General features: G+C 39.4%; 1 protein-coding gene across 1 annotated transcript in view; it reads right to left on the reverse strand.

Annotated features, from left to right (window-relative positions):
* APPL2 (adaptor protein, phosphotyrosine interacting with PH domain and leucine zipper 2) overlaps positions 1-24437 on the reverse strand; it is a 32739-nt gene that overhangs the window by 1685 nt on the left and 6617 nt on the right. Inside the window, exons 3-20 of the mRNA XM_079305233.1 lie at positions 16510-16569; positions 16061-16132; positions 14143-14230; positions 12012-12053; positions 11833-11891; positions 10730-10876; positions 8526-8608; positions 5822-5980; positions 4628-4816; positions 4270-4312; positions 4136-4192; positions 3936-4024; positions 3346-3498; positions 3173-3225; positions 2223-2397; positions 1559-1595; positions 1309-1449; positions 605-652 (exon numbers count right to left, since the gene is read on the reverse strand). Coding sequence (XP_079161359.1) covers positions 605-652; positions 1309-1449; positions 1559-1595; positions 2223-2397; positions 3173-3225; positions 3346-3498; positions 3936-4024; positions 4136-4192; positions 4270-4312; positions 4628-4816; positions 5822-5980; positions 8526-8608; positions 10730-10876; positions 11833-11891; positions 12012-12053; positions 14143-14230; positions 16061-16132; positions 16510-16569 — 1695 coding nt within the window. The remainder of the gene's footprint in view (positions 1-604; positions 653-1308; positions 1450-1558; positions 1596-2222; positions 2398-3172; positions 3226-3345; positions 3499-3935; positions 4025-4135; positions 4193-4269; positions 4313-4627; positions 4817-5821; positions 5981-8525; positions 8609-10729; positions 10877-11832; positions 11892-12011; positions 12054-14142; positions 14231-16060; positions 16133-16509; positions 16570-24437) is intronic.

Here is a 24437-nt window from a genome sequence, read left to right on the forward strand (position 1 = left end):
TTAGTTACTGAAAAGCAAGGAGAAAAGTAACTGTTACAAAAATTTATTATGCATGTGCTTAGGGGTTGTGACTAAAAGCTCATTCCCCAACTTCTTTGCCCTGTTCTATAATCTTAGCAGCAAAAATATACAGCAAATAATAATGTTACACCTATATAGATAAAATCTGTCTACAAGGGACAGGGTAATTCTGCCATTCATTTTAATTGGAAAAACACTTATATTTTTTCTGATTTTCATCCCTAGGTGTGGAAGGAATGCAAGTTTCTAAAAGTGAAACAACAGTGTGTGTGATTTACACATCATCCCAAAGAGTTAGTTTGGTTTTTTGAAAGCTTTGCTCACAGCTTTCTTTTAGACATGAGCATTTGGATTTGTGTAATTTTCACTTTGGATTAGGGTGGAACATTTTATCTCAGATCACATTACTGAGAAATCAAACTCAGTTTATTTTTGCTGTGTTAAATAATGTCTGCAAAACTTTGTCTGCAGGAAGAGTAGGAGTTCTTTTTTCTTATGCACACCAGAGGTACCTGGACAGTGCAGCTGAAAAGCAAAGCAGAACATGATCTATCATAGAGATGTGGGAATGAAACAAACTTACCTTCTGTGCCTCAATAATTTCTTTTCCCAAGCTAATGGCATAGCAAATCTACAAACAAGAAATACATGTAAAGTTCCATTCAGTTCTGGCTTGGTTTTTTTGTTCCTTAATTAAGAGTAGACCACACAACTGTCAGTGCAGACAGCCTTAAAACCAGGCCTAAAAGCAGAGGTGGAATATCAATTTGTTATGCTAACTGCTGATAAAGAAAACTATCTCAGGTTCAGCTTCAAAGTGCAGAGAGGCTGTTAAATCTTGGTACTCAACTTGGTTATAGTCACCAGACTTTATTCCCACACTTGGGGGAATGTGTCTAAATGTCTGTAGGGACAGAAGTTCTCCATCCCACTCCTTATTTCTGTTACAGCAGGCAGCAAACAGCCAGTGGCTGCCTTGTCTGTGAAAGCTTCACAGCTGTACATGTCTCAACATAGCTGACATTCCTTTTCTTAGTGCTACTGCTGGACAGCACCCTCCCATCTCTCTTAATGCTGGCATTAGCAATCCCATCCTTTCCTCCTTATGCATGCTGCTGCATTTGGTCCTTTCTAGACATAAGCCAGTAAAGGCTTGCATATTAATGCAGGTTTTCTTGGCCAGAAATTGAGATGCTCTTGTTTCTATAGTACTGTTTCCAGATGTGTAAGGCAGGAAGCCACAGACCTGTTTTCTAAATAAAGAATTTTATTAAAGGTTGCACAAACCTTTTCCCCTTCTGTGTTGCTCTCAAAAACATAAGCACTCATGGATTCTTCTCCCAGAGTCTCACTGAGGTGGATCACAAAGCCAATCAGTCTCCTGTTCTCCTGATGGGCAGCAAACTGTGTCACAGTGGTGAGTTCAAACTGGAAAAGTAAAATAAATAATTTATTTGTTTTAACCAGCTCAAGTTAGCAGGTTAGCTCAGGTTCACGTGACTGAGTAGTCACTGCTGTGATAGAAAAAGTTACTTACACTTGCTCGTGTAACTTGGGTTTGAGGATCTATTAACCTGCAATTATGTATGGGGAAAAAAAAGAAAATTATTTTAGAGTGATTCCTGGTAATTTCAAGGGGCTTTATAATAGAAAGGCAGTAACTCCAGTGGCTTTACAGATTAAGAAACATAGAAACAGAATCAGGTGCTTTAGCTGTGATTGGCAGGGTTCAAATCTAGGCCTTGGCTCTCAGCTGCCTGACAGGTACAGGTCAGAGCACCTTTCTGAGGCACTTGGAAAAGATCCTGAGTGCCTGGGCTAACACAAAAATGCAGAGGGACATAAATACACCCCAGCTAAAGGGAATGTCTGATATCAGCATATTCTACAGTGACATTACTGTCAAAGGACATATTTAGGAAACAGAATCTTCCAATCCATTGTTTTGCATGTTTTTTATTATCTTTGCAGGGTCTTTTAGCCCCACTGCAGCCCTTAGATTTTGACAGGACATTCTTACAACTTAGTCTGGAGGATCATTTCTAGGTACCACAGAATAGAGACATTTCTTTCTAGGTAAATTGACTCTTGGGATCTTGCTTCCTCAAAGGGTGTGTGTCTTAGAAAAACAAAACCAACAATACATAATTACTCCCAAATTGTGTGAAGAGAACAGAATAGTGACAAGGCTTTTCCAGTACCTCAGGTTCTTGCTGGTGACCATGAGGTGGGATTCAGTCATGCGGAAGATGTTGTGGATGGCCCGAGCAGCCAGCACTTGTCTCATGGCCTCGTAAATCACCTCGCACGTCCCGTCACACTGAACCGCCATGGACCCTAAAAACCGAACCACGAACATCTGCTGCAGCAGGGAATCTGCAAGAGAAAAGCCATCACCTCCTTCACTGGGCTGCTGCAACTTGCCAGTAGCTCAGAGTATCAACGGAATTATTTTATGCACTTTGGAAATTCAACAGTAAGGCTGTGGTTGGTGACTGTCATGAGAGGTGGCTTTCTGCCATGAGCCACACAGTGCCCTGACCCAGTTTCAAACTGTGTGAACAGGCAGCAGTGTTGAGGTGGGGAATAAGTTACTGCAGTTGCCTGGAAGCTTTAAAAGTGTGACTGGTCCTTTATCTTCATTTGATTAGCCAGTAAAATTCTCTTCCCTGTTTGTCTGCTGGGTGCACATAAACTGTAATGAATTTAGGACTGTGCAGAATCTTGGCTTCCACTAAGCCTTGTACATTCTTCCCTTTCTTTCATGTCCTTCTGACCTTCCATACAGCTGGGCCCAGTGAGGTTTTCACCAAATCCTTACTTGCTCCTTGACTGTCACCATAAGACTTAATGACAACTAAGCAGCCATTATGCAGCAAAGCCATCACTTGAGCAGACTCCCTTTATGGCTGGCGGTGAGCAAGGGAAAGCAGGATGAAGTAGGTACTTCTTTGCTTCTGAGAGCAGTTTTCTGACAAGGCTATGGGCTCCAGGCACAGGGGAAGAGGAGAACAGCCTACATGTGCTAGTACAGGAAGATCACTTTACTATGGATCTGTTACCACTGCTGCACAGTGTCAGGTGCTTTTCTTAAGATACTCTGGCTAGCTAAAGTCATGACTAGTTTTATCTGGATGAAAGAAGAACTGACCTTCCTCCTCATCTTTGCTGCTGTCTTCAGATTCCCCAAATGGGTTTGCACGCCTGTGAAATGAGAATTAAAACTTTAATTACAGATTCTGGTCATCACCACTTACAGATACTGCAATACTTCATTTGCCTAAATCCACAGTTACAGTGATGGATCACTGTCTCTGGCCTTACCTGCCACCTCTGTTTTGGTCCAGAAATTCCATGGCAGGCAGTACGATATCAAATTGAATTGGTGTTCCAGGAGCAATGAGTTGTGTGGAGTCTTGAGTGCCAGCTGATTCACTGGGAATTATTTTGTCATTTTCCGTATTCTTCACAGTCTGGCTAAAATGCAAATGTTAAAAAAAATTATGTTTCTATCCATCAGTGACACACTATCTTGCTCTGGAAGGAAGACAAGATTATTCAAAAATCCAAAGCCAGACTGAACCACTATGCAGACACGTAAGATATTTTCCTATTTACCTGTTACTGAGCACTCTAATAAAATATATATATATATTTTTTAATCTAGTGTTATTTAGGACAGAAGTAAACATTGGTATATTAAACCTGAATGCAGATCAACTCTGAGCATGGGCTGACTTTCAGCAATAGGTGACCATTTGTCTCCCTGTCCATATTCACAGCTGCATTACCAGCAGACACCTGGACTTGTGTCTACACTTCTCAGTGAGATCCCAATGGCTTCTTACAACCCCTCAGCCCCAGGCTCAGTACAACTGCCCACAGTCCCTGCTCCATGCAAGGGAGAATGTTACCTGGGGTGCTGAACTTCGTGTTTTTTTCCCAAGCTGGTAATGGGAGTCACTGCTTGCAGGGCTGTCTGATTTAATTTGATTGCAGCTGCCTATGAAAACAAGACAGAACACTCTTCTAGACTGTAGTTTACCTTACTATGTTGAAGAATAACAGGAGAGTAAGTTGAAGGAATGGACTGAAAGATGGAAACAACTCCCACCTCTGGATTGTCAGTGAGATAGATCTGTCTGGAGATGTTGTTGATGGCACATATCCACTGGAAGGGAAAAATGAAATTGAAGTCTTCAGGTTCATTTGTATGCAAGAATAATAACATTAAGAAAATATTTTTACCTCCTCATATTCTTTCTTGCTCTCTGCTTGAAGGGTTATACCCCTAAAATATAAACACAGTGTGTAAGTGCTAACAGTGGACACCAGGACTGTTTGACTGCAGTGCTTACAATATCATCAAGCTTTACATCCATTAACCACCAAAGGAACAAGAATCATGAATAAGGTGCAGCTAAAAGACACTACATGTGCCATTCAGGCACTTGTGGGGGAGGATTGGAAGGAATATGCTTTTAATTTGGAAACACCCTTCTGGAAGCCCAGAAAAGCTTACTACTATACCAAGCAAGTTTTACAGGAAAGAGCATCTGAAGGGGTAGGTGTGACAGGCTGTCCTCAAACAAAACCTGTCTCATACGCTTTGCCTGTAGGAGTAGTGATCTGAAAGCAGTATCTTCTGTCTTCACAGTCCACAGCCATAACAGAGCAGTTATCCAGGTCCTGAATCAATCCTCCAGCTACTGCTCCCCTTGGCTGACACATCAAGTTGCCACCTTGAGTGAAGAAATAGAGTCTTTCCCAAGTTGTAGTCACCAGACCTGTTTTACTGATGAGAAGATGCAGTGACTTGTTACTGTTTAGAAGTAACTCCAAGCAGGCATGAAACTGCAAACATATCCTGATGCTAATTAGAACATTATGTTCACCCTGGCTTTTTTTTTTTAATAATGGGTCTCTATTATGGAGAAAAAGCAGCACCTGTTTCTAGCAGAAACTAATTCATAATGAAAGCTGAAAATTTAAATTAATTCCAAACATCCAAGTTAAAAATCTTATCTTCAAGTTAAGGAATAAAAGAGTACTGAGTAACTGGCATGAAATACTATGAGCAATTTCAGCCCAAGGAATCATAATACAAAAAATATCTGCTGCAGTAATATCTCAGAGTCCATCTCCTGCTTAGCTATGGAGTCCTATTATAATGTAAGCCAGCTTTTGAAATACTACAAAAAATAATAGATGTACACTCACAAAAAAATTACCGGACAAAAAATAAATAAACTGACATTTAATCATTCACATAAATAGGGTTATTATATGCCAGCAATATACCTAACTCCTGTGGAAGTTTATGGAAAATTTTATATGTAAAATCTGCAGATGTAATTCTACATATGATATATATTCAAAATTACTAACTTGCATTGTCCATAAAACTTTTATTTATGTAAAAGAGGTCATTTACAAAAACATGTATTAGCTACAAAATACAGCTGTTTTTGTAAACACTGTGTCTTCTTTAAGATCTGGGAAGAATCTGAACCCAGCCTCATCACCTTCTAATTTTTGGCCACTTGAATGCAGGAGATTATTCCTGTAGGTAAATTCAATCAGAAGCAAACTTCTGTTTTCAGAAAAACAGTCTCAAATGCCTCTAATTTAGTTAAAGCTTCAAAAACATATTTCTAAAGATGACAGTTACTTGGAGGATGAAAAGTAGAGCTACCAAACTGATTTAGGACCCTCAAACATCAATACCTGAGCAGTCTTTATGACCCTCACCCCAAAAAATGTACCCACTAAACAAACCAGGAGGTAACAATCTTCTTACTTTCTAAGGTTAAGGTAACCAGCCTTCTGGATGAGGTTTCTATTGATGACAGGTGAAGTTACATCAGAATCTGGGGTGTAAACAGATTCATTAACTGCAATTAAGTCCTGCTGGGATATTCTCATTTTTTCAGCTTCGGCATCCAGCTCTCCCTGTATGCTGGGAAAAAAAACCAAAAAGAAATCCAAAGCCATCATTAGCCATTTGTACCAGGATACAGGTAGCATCTGTAAACCAAAATGAACAAAAATACCATCTGAGATTACCTTGGAGGATAGTGTAAAGATGGAATTTATTTTTCAAATAGATTTTTTAGGAAATACTGTTTTATGATACTGAAATGAGCACATGAGAAATGTGAAGGCATGTTGAGAAAGAGGAGTTAAGTTTATTTTTTTAAGAGACAGCTTCTAAAAGTAATGCTATGAATTTACACTGCTGAACACAGACAGACATCACCCTAGTATAATGGTACAGTTCAAAACAGGCTGTACTAGAGGATCTCTTGGCTTTCTCAGAACTTTGTCTAATGCCTCCAAGTCTGTAACATCCAGGAATTCCTGCCTTGACACCACCTATTAACTGGTCATGGATTTTCATTAATTCAAAACAGCACAGTAACAAAGCCTATAGCTCAAGTCTCACATTAGCTGTAATTTTTTTGTTTGTAATACGGTGTTCTGCTTTGGTGTGATTCAGAAAATATCAGATCTGAATTAAATTTGACCATGTTTTGCAAGCTAATGCCTTTCCACTCCATCACCGAAAGTCAGAATAAGAATTATTTAAATACAATGGAACTACACTGTCAGTTTTTACCTCAGTGTTACTTCAATGAATCTTTTGATCTGTCATTTTTATTGCACAACAAAATGTTTTTGACAAAACCTCCCTGGTACCTTCATGGTTTCTGAGACTATATTCCTCTTCCTAAGATGTGCTTCTCTATCTCCAAGTCAGGAAGAAAAGTGCTGACAATTCTGAAGTTATATGCATTCGTGGCCATTAGGCCAAGTGGTTACTGAGAATGTGTTAGTGTTAATGTAGATATCTCCTGTGTTTTTTACACCATTAGCAATATTCACTGTATACATGAAAATGCTTTTAAATACCACTCGAATACTGTAGCTGCACAATGGGTCACATCAGCTTGTTCTTCCAAAAAAACAAATCTGAAAAGTGAAAAGCTTTTAGCTTGACTAGAAAGCAGATCTGACTCACTGAGGCCTTGTTATCCCCAGCACTAAGGAAGGAGAGGAGTGGGCAGCACAGTTTACAGTGCCTGTGCAAACTGAAGTCACAAAACCCTGTCCTGTGTCAGTAATTCTGTGCTGCACAGTGCCATTCAGAATTTTACAAGTTTCTCTTTTGGTTTTTCCAAAGACATCACATTCCTTTACTAGTTACATTTGAGTTGTACTTTCAAGCTTTACTGTGTGGCAGACTTTAAACACAAAAACCAGACAGCAAAATAACTGAGAGCCTGTTTTTGTTTCCATTTACTACTGTACACTGTCCAGAACTCAAATCCATCTGACTGTGGAAAACAAGGGCTTATTCTATGGTGAGGATCCAGTTGCAGGATCCTCCCAATGCCTATAAGACACAAGTAAGATGCCTCAGACTTACTAAACAATAGACACTATTTCAGTGGAATTTAAAATCTGTCCTCCAGTCTCTACAAATGCTGTATAGACTGTGTAGAGGGATTAATTTTACAAGTGAGTGTGCAAAGATATATAAGTAGGTATAAAAGTACAGAAAGTAAAGAATAATTCAGTGAAATAATCTACTGTACAGAACACTTGTTTGGAGCATGGTTCTCAAATTAACAAGTATGCATTATTTAAAGTGCCACCAGAGTGAGAAAAAGTAATGATTTGGCTGCAGCTTGATATGAAAGGAATGAATTATTAAAGTCAAGGACTCAGTTGGGACTATATTATCTTTATGGTCCATTCCAATCCCTTAACATTTTATTATTCTATGAATAATTTTCTCTCTATTATGATTATATTTCAAGTGTAAAGTTTACATTTACAGGGACTTAATTATAAAGCAACCCTTCACTACAAGTAGAAGATGTGGAGGGAAGGTGTAAGAAAAAATGATCACAAAAATAGGAGTACAAAAGCAGTTTATTGAAATTTAGGACTTGGCCAAAACAGGTCGAACTCAGTGGACTAATACAGCCTATACTGGATGTAATGAATATGTTCCCTAGGGTGAGGAGTTTTGTTTGCCTTGTGTAGTTACATCACCAAACACCAAACCTAAATCCTCATTTGAGAGGTTAATGGGTTATTGTTGCTGTATTATTACAAGAGACCCAGTAAATAAAAATACCTGTAATTCAGAAAGAACCTTAAGTCTGTTATATTAATACTGTTAACCTATTTCTAGCCCAATTCCGTGCCTTTCTGTTCATGAAGAGATACAGGGATGCAAGAATGCTTTACAGTATGTAGTTTCTGAACTATACTGTAAAAATATTCTCTGACAGCATTTTCTTCTCCATGTTTCCACCTGTTGCTTCAATAAAATATGCCCAACAATGCAATGTAAGCATGGAAGGAATGTAATTAGAAAGAAAAAGAGGCACTATCTGTTACATGTGCTGAAGGTTAGGGCGCTACTGCTCGCACTGCAATGGAAATGGACGATGAAACTCCAATGACAAAAGCAAACAAAAGCACTAGGTTACCTCTGAACCATGTCTGAAACAGATGACAAAAAGCTGTCCATTCTTTTGGAAAACATCTCTGCTCCTTTCTTAAAGAAGTTGATCTGAAAAATACCAAGAAAAAGGGCACTGAAGGTTCTCTTGGCTTAGGCAGACAAGTAGCAGATTGTGGGAGTGTTAACAGTGCTCCCATTATGACTGGTACTTTTGGCGGGTGATCAAACACATGGGCAAAACAGCTGCGTTGCCTTTCTTGCTACTTCCCACTTCTGCAACTCTCCACCCTTTCACATGCAGATAAGCTGCTGCCTGCTGACAGGTATGTTTCCAAAGAACTTGCTAAATGACTCAAATAAGGGAAAAGGTGGCTTCTCCCACACTAGCACTGGGCAGGGCTGGAGCTCATGCTGTGTGCAATGTCATCCTATCAAAGGGAATGGGACACAAATCATCCATTAGATTTAGCAGTCCAACCTGAACTACCAACTCCACCATGAAAGTTTTCAAAATGCTGTAGCAAAATCAGTCAGGAACGTGTAGCTGTGCTTGCAGGAGCCTCCAGGGCAATTGGTTGTAACAACTACCATTTTACCACGAGTTTTGTTCTACTGAAGGAGCTAAAAAAAAGCTAGTAGTGCACATTTTGTGACAGAAATTAATTCTCTTAGCTGGTATGGCTCAGCAGGCACACAACAGAAGCAAAGACTTGACCCTGTATTATCTGCTGCAGGGCACCATCATCATTAGACCCTACTGGCAACTGAGTGGAACACTGATACAGCTAGAATGTGTGTGCAATTAATTAGAGTAAACACATAGAAATCAGTGATTTACTCTGGGAAGATATGTAAAAGCAAATTCTTGGATGTTAAGCAATTTCATCCACTTTTACTTGTGATTTCACTCCCTTTCTCTAACCCTGGGACCTGGGATTCCCAAGGTTCAGATTTCTGCAACCATGTTACAGACCAAAGCTTCCCTTTACAGAGGAGAGAAAAAATGCCCTGGTAAAGAATCATTCACCTATTCTATTTCTGAAGCCTGCTTCAGGAGGAAAGAGCTCTAAATTCCACTGATGATAAATGCTGATGCCAGTTTTCAGTCAAATGAACCCTCTGTTAGCCACTGCTTCTTCCAAAAATTCCATTTGACCTACTCATTTGTTAGAAATGTGAAACTGGAGACACATATTTGAGTAATTAATTAAGAAAATACATATTTGTGCTGAAGGGCAATTCACAATATTTAAGCATCAACATCAACTGGCTTCTGGTTATTCAGTCATTCCCATGACAACCTGAGACCTCCATGTATAAAGCACTGAGATAAGGCAGTTTTGCCAAATGAAGTATGGGGAAAGAAAGTTTTGTTTGGCTTTCAGTAAAGGAAACTAATGCAGTTTTTCACTTAGGATAATTACAGCAGAGAAGCAGTGTGAACTCCCATGGTGGGGAAAGTGACTGAATCCTCATTTATTACCGATTTTAAATCAGACACATGAGCTGCAGAAGGCAGGATGATGTAGATGACACTACAATCTCAGAGCACCACATCAATTTCTCCTCTATTCATAGCCCAATTCTCATTTTCCAAACACTTTCTTTCATCAAAATCAAAGACCCTTAAAATGGGTGATAGTGAGAATCAAGTGCTGTGATAATACTGGTTTGTTGATCCTCCTGATATCCTGGAGGGTCAGACTATCAGTCTTACATTTTCCAGATTTGAGAAATGCTCTATCAAATTGCTGTTGGAATAAAAATTAGAAAAAGGATTTTCCAGCCTTATGCTCAATCCTCTCTACTGTTCTGTCCTTCCAGCTCTCCAGAGCATGCTCTGTTCCCATCGTGCACACTGCTCATCAGTATGCTGAACATGATGTGCCAGGAAGGAAACTGCTACATAGGAGAGTTTGTGCAGACTGAGTAAACAGTGGAAGTAAATGCTACTGCACTGATAGCTCAGCTGTGAAAAAACTAACCCTAGGCAGATTTTGCATAGAATTGTATTGGATTTTCTTTTCATTAGTGTCTTTCCTGAATATCTAAACATTCACCTACATGCCACAAACAAAATCTGTAGTTAGAATCTAGGCAAGCTGAATGCAAATTGTTTCCCCCTCACCCTCACTGTAATTCATCAGTTCTCAAAATAAATCCAGAACTACAATGTTTTACTTTTCCCAGGAACATGTTAAAGTGTTACAGACACTTTACTGTCAATACCTGTCCTCGTGTATATCCTAGCATAGGTTCCATCATTGCCACTCTCTTCCTGTACTGCAGAGCATTCAGGGCACAGTAATATTGCAAGGATGAAAGATGCTGCTTTCTTCTTGCATTTGCCACTTCTTTTGCCACTTCTGCCTTAAGCTGAACAAAAAATGATAAAGAGATTGACAAAGTATTACTGTGTTTGTGGATTTATTTACTGATCATCTTCAAGTTATTTTTAAATCACTCTCATTACAGAACTATTCCAGGTTAAAATGAGGGATGCAAAACAATACAAATTCAAATCCCAAGGCAAGTACTTCAAGCCCTTCTCTGTCATGATATTTAAGCATTTGGGGAGCCCCTGTGACTACAAACTACATAACTACCACTACTAAAAATCTGGATCAGATCTCTGAGCAAAAAATTTATTTGCAGCTGAGATCACAACACCAGTCTGCAAGTGTGGAATTCAGAGGTGACTAATTTACAGTATGTTATATCACATTGTGTTCTGTTAGGTATTTCCTTTCAAGGACCATCCTGTAGAACAGATTGACTCTCAGAATAGGGCCAGCCATACACTTTTTGACAAAGGGATGTATTTTAAAATAGCAGTCCAGTGGGCAAACAAGGAGGAATGTAGAGCAATCCCACTAAGAGGGTTATGTGCATTGCTAAGTGGAATGACAGTCCATACAGAGTAATTTAACAGGAAGGTATATTCAGAGAAATGGAATGCTTTAGGAACAGCAGACACAAGGCTTCATGGCAGTTCACAATGCCCTCAGTGATACTGCATCACCACCTCAGCTGTACAACAGTAGGCCCATATAAAGCTATTTATAGCCACTTGGATTGCCTCTGTCTGAAAAGCTCCATGGATCTGAAGGGCTCTAGTTGAGCACAATATTTCATCACTTGTCTAACTTGGAGAAAACAGGTGTAACTGCTGAGTTGATGTTTAAAAGCTTTGTGTCTGCTTGGAAACGAAATCACAAGTATTCTTGAGCTACTGTGAATTTAAGCAATGAACTCTCTGAAGTTCATAATGAACAATGATGCAGACAGAATGGCTGATGAAAACATTCTATTTTCCCTTTCACATTTGTTACCTTTTCATTTTCTTTCCTTTTCGGTAACCTGCTGTACTTTGCCATGGACACGTCATGCTCTGTAGACAAGGAATATTATTTTTTTTTTTTTAGAAATGTGATGTCTATGTGCACAGATTAAACATGTCTTCTGTGCTCTAACAGTTGCATATGAATAGAAACAAAACAAGGGCACATACCATTGCTAGCAAGGCCAAAGAGATCCTTCAGCGTGCTTACTTCTGAAAAAGAGAAATCAAATATTCAAAGTAAAACCAGCTGTTAACACTTTGTTCAACAGAGACCACTTATGGGATATTTACTGCCTAAGTCACTCCATCCCTTCCACAGCAGAGATGTATATGCATTGTGCCTTCTTGAAAATGCTAAACCAGATCAGCTGCTAGAGAAATGAATAGGCAGATAGCTAATTAAGGGTGGAGTGAGTTCATTCTATTGAGCAAGTTGTCACTCTGAGAAAGATGCCTTATCTGCCAGTGTCATTTCTCCAAAGAAGCACCATTTCAGTATGTTTATTCTGACAAAAGACCCACCACACAAAATCAGCAGTTCTGAACAACTTGGAAGTGCTTGTGTGATACTGAGAAATTTAAGACCTAGGGTCATACAAACTAAAGCATTTTTCCTGTACATGAATGTTCTTCAGCGTGGAACATTTTTTGCTAAGCTGCTCTGTGAAAAGAAATCTGCATTTAGCACAGCTGACTGCTAGGAATGATGCTAGCATTACAAACACTGGCCATGAGATTCTGATACAGGTACAGAGGAGACAGACTGAACAGGCAACTTAACTTCACAAGTGTCAGGCACAAGCTACTCTTAGTGTCCCTACCAACATATGCTGCAACTGGTAAAACTCTCTCAGAAAGCTACAAGGAAAGCACATTTACAAGAACAGACATTATGCAACTGTGAAAATACCAAGGGGAAATTGTAGGATGTCATCATGGTCTCTGATTATTTTTAACACCCTACGCATTAATCAGTTTCACTCCACCTTTTTTTTTCTACAGAATGCTTCTTTATGATTCAGATGCAGAAAGACAGAAGATTTTTCTACTTGTAACTAACTTACCTAGAGGTTTCTACAATATTCAATGTATAAATGTAACAGAACCAAAAGTAGAAACAGTAATACAGTTATTGTTCCTTGCTTCCTTGTTTAATCCCTCCATAAAATATCCACGTGGCCAGGTCTACTAAAAATGCTGTCCTACAGAGTGCATCAGAAAAAGTGATGGATTGAATTTTTTAAAAAAATTGACATCCAGGGAAGTTGAAGAAGCTTTCATTTTTTCATGCAGCAGCTGAAGCTTTGGTTGCAGGCTTCACATGAATTTTTGTATCTTTTTTAATGAAAAAGAGTGAAAAATCCATAAACATGGAAAAAGAATTATTATCTCTGAGGCCACATGAAGGAGTTGAGGAAGTGTTTATAGCATCAACATCTTACCATCCAAATTCTGCTGTACATTTGACAGTATATGATAAACAATGTATTCATTAACATAGGCACCTGGATGTCTTCACAATTTCCAATCAGATACTATAAGGAACTCACACCAGTCATTATTTTGCTGTAGTCATTTTGTCTCCAATCAAAATGATGTCTACAAGAAGAACCTAAGTAGGACTGTGACAAGGGAAATGAGCAGTTGGCTTAAAAAAGAAAAGAAAGAAAAGCTGCAGCAAAACCTCACATTTCTGTTGCATAAGGAGGTAGGAGTGTCCTTGACCTTGAATATGAGCTTGTTTCTTTTGAAATTACATCAAATGTTTGCATTACTGCCTTGCTGTTTAAGTAATGAAATCCCAAATTTGTGCAATCAGGTCACTTGGAGCTACTTGCATGGCAAGGGTTTAAAGAGGACTGATTCCTTAAAAAGGAGGGAATATACTATTCTCTGAAGTTAAAACAACATTCTTGCTTTCAAACAGCCCCAAGCTTCTGAAGTGGAATAAATACTGTTTGCAAGCCCAATTCACTGCTAAATTTCCCTTCTGGCAATTATAACATCAATGACTTCAGTGAAATTACACTGGTGTAAAAGCACAGTGACCCAACAAAGAACAAAACTGTGTATTTTTAAACTTGCACCATATGGTACATTAAATGTTATGTGGTGAACTTGAACTGCTTTTGTCTGAGTAAAAGCATGCACCTGTCAATGAAATTCTGTAGCAGAAAAAAAAAAAAACAACTTTTCTATGAATCAGAACAAATTAATACATGGCATTATCTCTTAGTTTATGATGAAATAAACAAGAAGAAATATATAAGTAAAATTGAAAACTTAGAATAAAATTTACCTGTGAGATCCTTTTCTCGAAATTGTATTATTGGGAGAATCATTGTATCTGCAAGCTGTTTTGCCAGTTCTGAATGAAGAATATTGAGCTGAAACAAAGAATTATTCTAAGACACAATGTAAATAAAAAAACCAAACCACAGAGAACATCAAAACACATCAGCCATTTGTGCCAGCAGATATAATGTACTTCAGTGTTTAAAATACACTCCTCAAGGTATCTGACACAGAGGGGATGTCTCCCTAAGTGCTTCATTCTTGCCTGGTATTTACCAGGGATCCAAGAACTTTTCAATTCCCACATAACGGATTATGGCAATTCCCTTGACCATTAATTCTAATGCTTAACCCAACAGATTTAAACTGTAATTATCCTTTATTAACCTGTTTTTGTTAAGTCTCAATGCCATGGAGTTGCAGTCCCACCACCACAACTAGTGTCCTTCCATGAACAAGAGTTACTCAGGACACAATCACAGCAAGGCAACCACAACTAAAGGTCCTATTCAAATATTTTACCTTCACAGCAGTTCCCCATTCCTGTTTCTGTGTTTCTAAACTTCAGCACACAGCTGTTTTAAAGCCATGTGACACCACTCAGGATGAAGGCAGGCAAGGCTCTCATGTCAACAGTGGCCTGCCAAGAACATGAGATGGGTGCAGGTAGGACAGCTATCAATGACACTGCTGGAGCACCAGGAGGGTGCCACATGTTGAGGTGACATCCTGCCTGTTTGCTCAGTGTCCTGGATACCTCCAGGCAGCCTCATGCAGCTAAGGATGAAGGCAGGATTTCCCATGAGACAACACAATTCAATGCTGATAAAACAGACAACTAAAACAGGCACAAGGGGAAGCAAACACACAGAAAAGGAGGCCAAGGAATGGAAAAAGTTCTCATGAGGGGAAATGTGACTGACAGAACCGAGCAGAGGCTGTCAGCTTTCTGCCCCCAAATGGCACCATTCTCTTGAACCTGGGAAGGACAAAGTTCTTGTTTTGATCTATTTGGAGTTCACATAAGCAACTACAAGACTTGTGATAACAAATGCTCCTTTCTAGTATGCCAAGAACACACATGCAGCAAAATAAGCCTAAAACAAGATGTAAACCTTCGGGATTCCTCTCACTACATCCTTAGAGTTATCCATGGGCTCTAAAATTTTTAATTTACTTTTTGTCCCACAACCCTCTCTCCTCTCCCAGACAGCAGACCTCAGTAAAGCCTTTTGCCTTCTTAATCAGAGTTGGAAGCAGACCAACAAGAGCAGACTTTTCTGATGGCACAGCACTGCTCACAGCAGAGAGAGTGATGTGAAACCTAATCAAGAAGGACCTAGATACCAAAGCCCTATTGAAATGTTATATGGGCAGGTCTAACAAAAGCATTTACAAACACTCCCAGTACTTAGCAGAAACCTCCAGGGTGTGGGGGTATTCATTGCACAGCTTCACTTGTCTTCACCACACAGTGCTGCAGCCTTCCCCAGACATCTCTGGATTCTGCATGACCTCACAGCAATTAAACTGCAACTTTACCAATTCAGAGCAGCCCTGCATCCATACCTGTTAAATTTAGGCTCAAACTGCAGTGTTTAGAGCTTAGAAATGTGTCATTTTAATATGGCACTAAATAAAAGATTGCCCCAGCCTAGATGACCCATCCTGTTTTAGTCTCTCTTTCAGTTCTCTTAGGAAGTTCAGCTGTGCTCTGAGATTTAATATGGGATGAAGCCACAGAAACAGCTCTAGCAATTATGGAAGGGTGGTATCCAACATCTTTATCCAGAATTAAATTACTCTAAAACCCAGGCACAATCTAGCATTCAGTGGGAAGGTTCTGAATCAAAAGGAGAGACCTAAAGGAAAACCACTAATAGTCTGTATTGTAAAAAGAGAATATTAGCAATTCAAATTACCTCATCCACAACTTTTGAAAAATAATGGAGGGTGGATATCACTTCTTCATCTCCTTTACCTAAGGCAAAATGCTGGAAATAGAAACACACATTTGGTCCATAAATCAATAAAGATGAATATAAAATATGACACGTTTTACTACAAAGCTAATGAATACTTCTACAAAATGCAACAAATTATAAAAATAAATGTAAAAACAGAAACTCATTAATATACATTCTTATTAACTCCGATTTTGTACCTTTTGGGGTTTTTTAATTTGCTCGGCTGGTTAATTTGTTTTTTTTAAGATTCACAGAAATGACCCAACTCCTTTGAACATCCTGGGGAAATTCACAACTGCCTTCACATGAAACCAAGTAAAGTGAATGCCCTGAGCATTTCCAGAAAACACACTGTTCACAGACTTCTTCACAAGTGTTTAGGCAATGTCATGTGCTGAACATACCTGCTTTTCATAGGCAAGGAGCTGCTTCGAAAGCTGTTGTGTGGCAAGACACATTTCATTCTACAAACAAAAGTGACATGTTAACAGAAATAATGGAAGGTCCCTAGTGCTACTGTTACCACTACTTTAATATCAACTTTTTGACTTAACCTGAAACTACTTACATAAACATTTAGCTGTGTGCAAACATCTAGTCACAAAATACCTGCACAGATGTCCTGCTTTCAGTTAGGATAGAGTTAATTTCTTCTCAGCAGCTGTTGCAGTGCTGTGTTTTGGATTCAGAGTAAGAATGCTGCTGATAATGCACTGATGTTTTGGATTTTTGTGAAGTCATGTTTATCCTAAGTAAAGGATTTTTTTCTTCCTCGTCTCGTGCTCGGCCAGTGAGAAGGCACACAAAAGAAACTGGGAGGGAGCACAGCTGGGACAGACGACCCAAAAGGACCAAAGGGATATTCCACACCACGGTACAATCACACCCAGTAAATTAACTGGGGCAAGTACCCTAAAGAGAGGCCAGTCTGGGTTCAGGAAGGGAGCTCTGGCATCAGTTAGTGGGTGGTGAATGACTGCAATGCGCATCACCCTCTTTTCCCCCTTTTTATTATCATTATTATAATTTACCATTATGATTGTATTTTAATTTACTTTTGATTATTAAACTTCTTTTATCTCAAAATACAAGTTTTACTTTGATTCTTCTTCCCCTTCCACTGGGGTGAGTGGGACAGAAATGGGGTTGAGCAAGCTCCAGAAATGGGGCTGGCAGAATTTCCAGCTGGGCTTAAACCATGACAACAGAGAAGCAGCAGTAAGAAGTACATTCTTCAGATCTACAGTTTAACTGCTTTGCATAGAGCTAAGATTTGGGAGTTTGTTTTAGGCTTATGTTCCCTCCCACCATAAGAAAATAACAAAACCAAAACAACCTCAAACACGTAGGCTGCCATACCAGCATAAAAATGTTCTGGTTAATCAGCTGGTTTATGATGGTTAATCATCTTTCCCCAAAATCTACATCAAAAAAGGGTTACCAGTAGATGTGCCTCCATAATGCTTTCACACTCAGGAAATATACCAATGTAATGACAGCACTTTAAGTGGCTACAGGAACACAAACCAGCACATCTCTCTCCTCCTACACAAGCACTTAAGATGTGCTTACACCAGGTAAGATTTGTAAGGAAGGTGTATAATTTTACTTGACAGCTGGAAAAACCAGACAAGCACTTGGATATGTCAATCTTTAATCAAGGTATTCCTAACACTAGCATATCAACCACTCTGTCCCTAATTTGTTAACAAGAACTTACAATAAGAATAAAAGAAAAAAGGGAAGGGGGTAACTGACATCTGTCTTAACTCCTATCAGATCCTTCTCATCCTCAGAAATGTAGAAAACTAGCAACTTTAAATTTAATTTTAAACCTTGACAAACTATTCCTGTTTCCAAATATATAAGGCCATAGAGAGTTTGTAAAACTAGGAGCAAATCCCTGAACTGCTTCAACAGAACCCTTTGTACTAGGGCTGATACAGAAAAAAACTGGGACAGAGCTTGTGTGCTCTCTTATTGTCCCTTGTCATCCTGAGCAAGCAGAGCCCAGCACAGGGAAGTATCTGGGCCAGAGACCCTGAGACACCCTTTGCTTTGGCCTGCTGCCACCTGTGACATACTGCATTATAGCCTGGTGCTTTCACACTGCCTTGGCATGCCAGGAACAGGGGTTCATATGGGCAGCAGGGCACAACATTCAGTCAGGGTTAGAGTGTGCCCAGGGGCTCAGGGGAGAAATAAAAAAAAAGCCAAACCAAACCAGCCACAGCCTAGGCACCAGCAGCTGCATGTGAGCACATGACAGGAAAAACTGAACGAGGTAATTCATCTTAAAACACCATGGTGATAACACTCACAGGCAGGAGGAGATGGCATAGCAGAGCCTTCCAAGATACCCACAGGAGCTCAGAAAATGTGGGCCCATGCTCAGATCATGCACACCCCATGACTATTCTCACTTCACAGTGACCCATTAGGCTTATTTCTTGTCTCAGCCCAATTAGTAATAGGCACCACACTTTCACACAACAATGCCAATGATTCCTGTAAGATTTGCAGGCTGGTTATGCAGATTATGTAGTTTTTAAAATGAAAAAGCTTTATACAAACACTGAGTATTTAAGTATTTCCCAAGTTAGAGGATGGAAAAAGATGTTCTGCCTTATAATAAAAAACAAACTCTGTTAAGGGCTAAGGCATGGATAGGAATGAGCCTTTATTATCTGCCCACAAGCAACAAGAACACCAGAGAGACTTTGCCACCTTCTAAGTGGGAGCTAGCAAGCAATGAGTTTAGGATAGGGAGAACAGGACTCCCTGCAAGAATACAGAAGGCATTAAAAGGGTTTGTTTGTATGCATGTGGGAGGAAATTAAGATTACATAAAGAAGCAGAGGTTCTCAGACCTGGTATCTTTTTCATAAACACAACCTCAAATGATGCCTTGTTTCTAGGCATCACAAAAATAGTCTTCTTGCAGTTCCTACCCAGCTCTAAGTCCTCACACAGTGACTATAATGCCACCTCTAAGTTGCACAGCTGGACCAGGATGAGAGAAATCTTTTGAAATAAGCCAAGTATCAGAAACATGCCTCTTTTCCTCGTTTGTTTCAATCTACTTATTCCTGCAAAGTCTGCAGTTTTGTGATCTGCTCTGAATCTGGAAAATACATGGCTCTGCCTTAAATTTGCTAACACTAAAAGAAGCTTCAGAATAATGAGCTGACAAAAACAAACAAACAAACAAAATCTCCAACCCCAAAAACCCCCTAGCTAAAGACATCCTGTTCTTTTGTGTTTGCTGTCCACAAAGCTTCTACCAGTTTGGTTTTTAGACTCAATCCTCAATTTCCTCACTTAATATTCAAAGGGCATCACCACTCCTCTGTGTGGGGCAGTTTGAAGATGGACAGTGTAAACAGGTATGTGGAATAAGCATCTTCCAGGGATCACTAGGACCAGGAGTGGCCTCCAGTATGTGACAGATAATGGGAGAATACATGAACTCCATCTCAAAGGGATGTAAATTAACAACACCTCACCAAGTACACAGTCAGGTGTCAACAGTTAATTACAGACCCCAAGCAGGCATTCAGAGCCTACTACTCCAGATACAGAACAAACTGAGAGGTGTGCCTGACACAAAATTTACTTTGGGATTTTAGGCTGATTTGGGGATAACAGTTCATGTATTACTCACAACCCACTGCCACCAGCTGGTCACATTTTTCATTTATTGGCTCAGTTCTTTGTGTCAGAACCACAAAACTTGTTAGTCAAGCCCTATCCATGTGGAAAAGTTAATCCTGGGCCCTTGATCTTCCCTCCCAACACCTGCCAGACCTAGTTCCCGTGAGAGGTACAAAATCATTCATTTTATCACTTAGAAAAAAAAAAAAAAACAAACAACAAACAAGAATCAAAAAAAACCAGCCACAAATCCAAAACTTGTAAACAAATCAAGTTAAGCTAGCAAGTTGAAACACAATCCATTGCATAAGGCACAGGAAGCAGGCAAAGTGCTCTGCTGACCTAGTGGTAATACTGCATTGCTAAGCACACTAATCTGGGAAAGTTTGCTTTAATCCTCCTCCCATTTCTTCCTAATCAGCCTTTTCCCCTCCCCCTGCCCTTGCTGCCATTCTGTTCCAAGACTTAGAAGTTATTTGCATTGCTTCAGTTGACAGATCCACTAAATCCAGGCAAATTATTTTAACAGGTTTTAATCTATTTCCAAGGCATTTTCCCATGGATACAGCAACATTGATTTCCTTTGTCCTGAAGTGACTGCAATTCAATACACCACAGCAAAAGAAAAACTACAATACATTCCTGACTCCACTTTTCTTCCACGTTATCTTGACATTTCAGAATTCATAACACAATTGTGGAGTGGCAGAGCTATCCATCAGACATCAAGCAAAAACTCAATAAAATCCTGGACAGAAATTGAAGCCTTCTAAATCAAAGCAAACTTAACCAGTCCTGGGCCTTATACATTCATTTGCACTAAATGGTTTACTTAACAGGGAAGACATCTCTGTAGCATTAATGTAAATAAAGTGTACCAGGAGGAATAAAAAAACATATATAAATAATGAAATCAGTAGTGATTACAGATGTGCTGACCTTTTTTTTCCTTTTCTTTAACCCTGGCTTGCATGATAGCCCTAGGAATAGATTTCTGTAAGTCCAGTTCAAATGGATAAGGTAATGGAAGTGGTGTCTTGAATCTAGCATTAATCTACCAGAAATTAAGAAGAGCTAGTTTAAAAAATACTATTTAATTTTCAAGTTACTTCAATACCTGACCCAGCCTTCAAATAAATCAGCAGGAAAAAAAAAAAAAAAAGACAGCTTATTTTCTGAGCTAGTGCCCAGACTATGTGGCTGACTCCACTTTCTTCATTATCACTTTTATTCACTAAGCAGTTCATATCATCAAAAGAGACTGATTTTTCTATAACCTCTGTAGTAAAATATCAACGCCATTTACAATTTCCCAGTGACACAGTCTATCCATTTTTAGGATCTCTATATTTTTCCAAAATAAACTCTGAGGACTAATCTACAGAAATCCAAAGATATTTCTGTAGACAGTTGTCTAACAGACTAAAGATTTGAGGGCATGTAAAGGATTAAGCAGAGCTATAAATTGACTTCTAAAGACACAGAACTATTCCAGTACGTCCAGTTCCAATCCCAATATAATGAAGCTTTCTGCAAAGCAACTTTCCTAGTCCAGCTACAGTTGGCATTTTTAAAACTACAAGTAACTACCACACACAACTGCCAAGGAAAGACTGTTTCATATAAACAAGCAAAACACTGGTAAAGGTATTTATCCATGCACTCTGTACGTGCAGAATGACACATAATAAATTTTGGCTTATGTCTGGGAAAACTTAATGCCTCATCAAAGAGAAAAAAAGACTCAGGTATGTGGCTGAAGTGGAAGACCCAGGAGGTAGCTGCAGCCTGTCCTCAGCCCTCAGAACTAGTCAACACATTTACCTTCAAAATCAGGCACAGCACAGAAAGAACTGGGCCTTGATACAACAGTTTTGTGCAGCTCCATTTGCTTATGCTTATCTTCTCACAAAACAGAATTATCCAGCAATCTAGAAAACGACACAGTCCTACAGGCTTAGGCTTGCATATGAAATAGCTTGGAAACATGAACCCAGGGTTGCAGAAGCTAAGCCTCACCAGGGTGCTCAGGCTTGCACAGCACTTTACAAGATCAGGCTAACATATGGCTTGCCCTGGTGCTGATTCACAGCATGGCATCCCATCCTTACAAATGGGAACAGTTCAGCAAAGGATGATCCAATAGCTCCAAGGAATAGAAGCCACCAGTCAAAGCTCTGCAGAAAAACACCAGAAACAGCTCTAATAGGATGGTTAGCTCAGTACAGAAAGAACCTCTTCTGTCAAAACAATTATTTTCAGCAGTGTATCCATGCATTTATGCTGCCTCAGATCTCCAGATCTTCCTTAGCACAATGTTAACTTGCTTCCAGGCACGATGACAATGCTGACTTTATAGGCAGCATTAAACCCAACTCCCATGCCTTTGTAAATACATTAGTTCTCATGTGGTAATCTTCTGCTTATCTCTGTCAGCAACATATGGTGAATATGCCTCAGGAAGGTGAGAGGTATGATGCAAACTTACAAGTATGGAATAATAATACACACAGTATTTCACAGAAGTCAGTAAGGACAGTTGCAATTTACTGCAAATGTTTGTCCTGTCTAACACTCTATTGAAGCTTCTCTATGTAGAACCAAAAGTTTATAAAATGCTAACTTAATTTTATTCCATCAAAACGTTTTAGGGAAAAAAGGTCATATAATTTAAAAAGGCAACACAATTGTTCCCTTAGACATGAAAAGAAAACAACTAAGAGAAAAGCTGTATCAGTGCTTACTTGCTAATTTAACAAGAACTTTCAGCACTTGGGTTTAGCTATGCAATATAACAAATACAAAAGTCCATCATAGCCTAAGGAGCCTGACATCCAACTGAGTTACAGTCTACTGGAGGCAATACACAGAAAAATCAAACAAGCAGCACTGTTGAAAAATGCAGACATGAGGAATCGTGAATTTTCAGAGAGAAGTAACACTTTTGAAGCACTACTGAAAACAGCTTGACAGATTCAAGCTGTCCTGACACCCCTGTAATGTGGTACCTACAAACCAAGACTATTCCATAACTGTCAAAAGTTTCTCTAAGAGTCTGGATTAAAAAGGCAGTGAGCTGCAGAGGTTGTTGCTGTTTTGCCTATGTGCCTCTGGAATCAAAAGACAACTGCTCACAGAGACAGAGATGCTGAACAAGATCATGCTTCACAATTCCTTCTCCAGATATATTAATAAAGACAATGTGTTTATTTTTAATCCTCTTCTGACTTCACTGCCCTTGTATCTGGACATCTCAGGACTCGTGAGATGAAATCTCTTTACAGTGACAAAATAATGCATCTTACTCTCATCTGTTTAACTGCTTATCCCTTCTAATGGTCAGCAGGGACATGAGTCTCCTAGGTTTCCTAAAGGCATTTTGCTTCAAGTGAAGGTTCCCAGCTCAGCCATTCCTAGAGCATGATGGAGAACTGGTCAGGAAGGCAAACTGGCACACTTTGCTCATACATCATTGCAAGAACCTCAGCACTCTAAATGAAGCAAATTAAATTTTCTAATAGTCCTTGCTTGCTGCTGCATTGTAATATTGCTCAGGTAATAAAACATCCAGACTAACAAACACAACATTCACAGAAATCAGCAGTAATGCCACATGCAACATCAGGGCTTGCATGCAAGAAGGAAGCACTACAGGAATAAACTCTGAAAGGAAGATTTCCTGTATAAGACCACTACTGTGGTAACTATTTCAGGGTACTACAGCACAGCTAGGAAATCTACAGCAGGAAGTGTATGTACTCACATGGATGTGGTTTATTTGATGAATATAAAAAAACACTTCACTATGCTTTACTGTATTTAATAAAAACACTTCACTATGCTCTACTGTATTTAATCACATTGGTTTGCCAGATCAACCAAACCTCACTCCTCAAGTGCCACTTTTGAGTCCTGTGACTTCTCCTCAATCAGGGCATCACACACTGCCATCTGCCTTGTAGCATCACAGCCTGTTTTCCACTGAAGAGCTCCATGTGCAGAAGAGTCACCACCTGATCCCACGTGGTGTGGGTGCCCAGGGAGGTGAGAGCACTGTCCTCATCCTGCAGGGCAACCAGAGGCTCATAAAGCAGCAAGAGCCTTGCAGCCAAGGCAATCTGCTACCCATGCATCACCCAGCTGCAGTCCAGGATGCTGCACATCCCTCCTTACACTCTTTTCAAGGTCCTGTTCAAATACATATAAGTCTGAAAAAAGATAAATTTTTTTTTAAACTGTCATAATTGTTTTGAGGGGCCATAAACCCTGAATTTTCAGTACTGAAAACTGGTACAACCCACTGCTACTTTGTCTGACTGCTATGACTGTGACCCCAGTCATTTTATGGTCATTGCTTAAAAGTAGGTCAGTAACTGTAATTTCTGTCTTACAGATATGGAAATCAGAGCAGGATATGACAATGACTTTGCAAAGAGAAAATTTGACTTCGCAGAGAGAAAAGTTAAGTCAGAAAAATAAAAAAGCAAATTCACAAAGTGGCTTCTCAATAATTTCAGCTTTTACAGAGTTGGTAACACCTCCTAATATGCTGCTATTGATTCCCAGATAACACAGCAACAAAAGTGCTTTTTCTTTCAAATTGTGATTAGGCAGCCAAGAAATATCAACCACATCTTCTTAACTGTTCATTTATGTTTGGTAGGCAATTCAGCATTAC

The sequence above is a fragment of the Erithacus rubecula genome (assembly GCF_903797595.1).
Source record: "Erithacus rubecula genome assembly, chromosome: 4".
In the NCBI taxonomy this organism is placed as follows: domain Eukaryota; kingdom Metazoa; phylum Chordata; class Aves; order Passeriformes; family Muscicapidae; genus Erithacus; species Erithacus rubecula.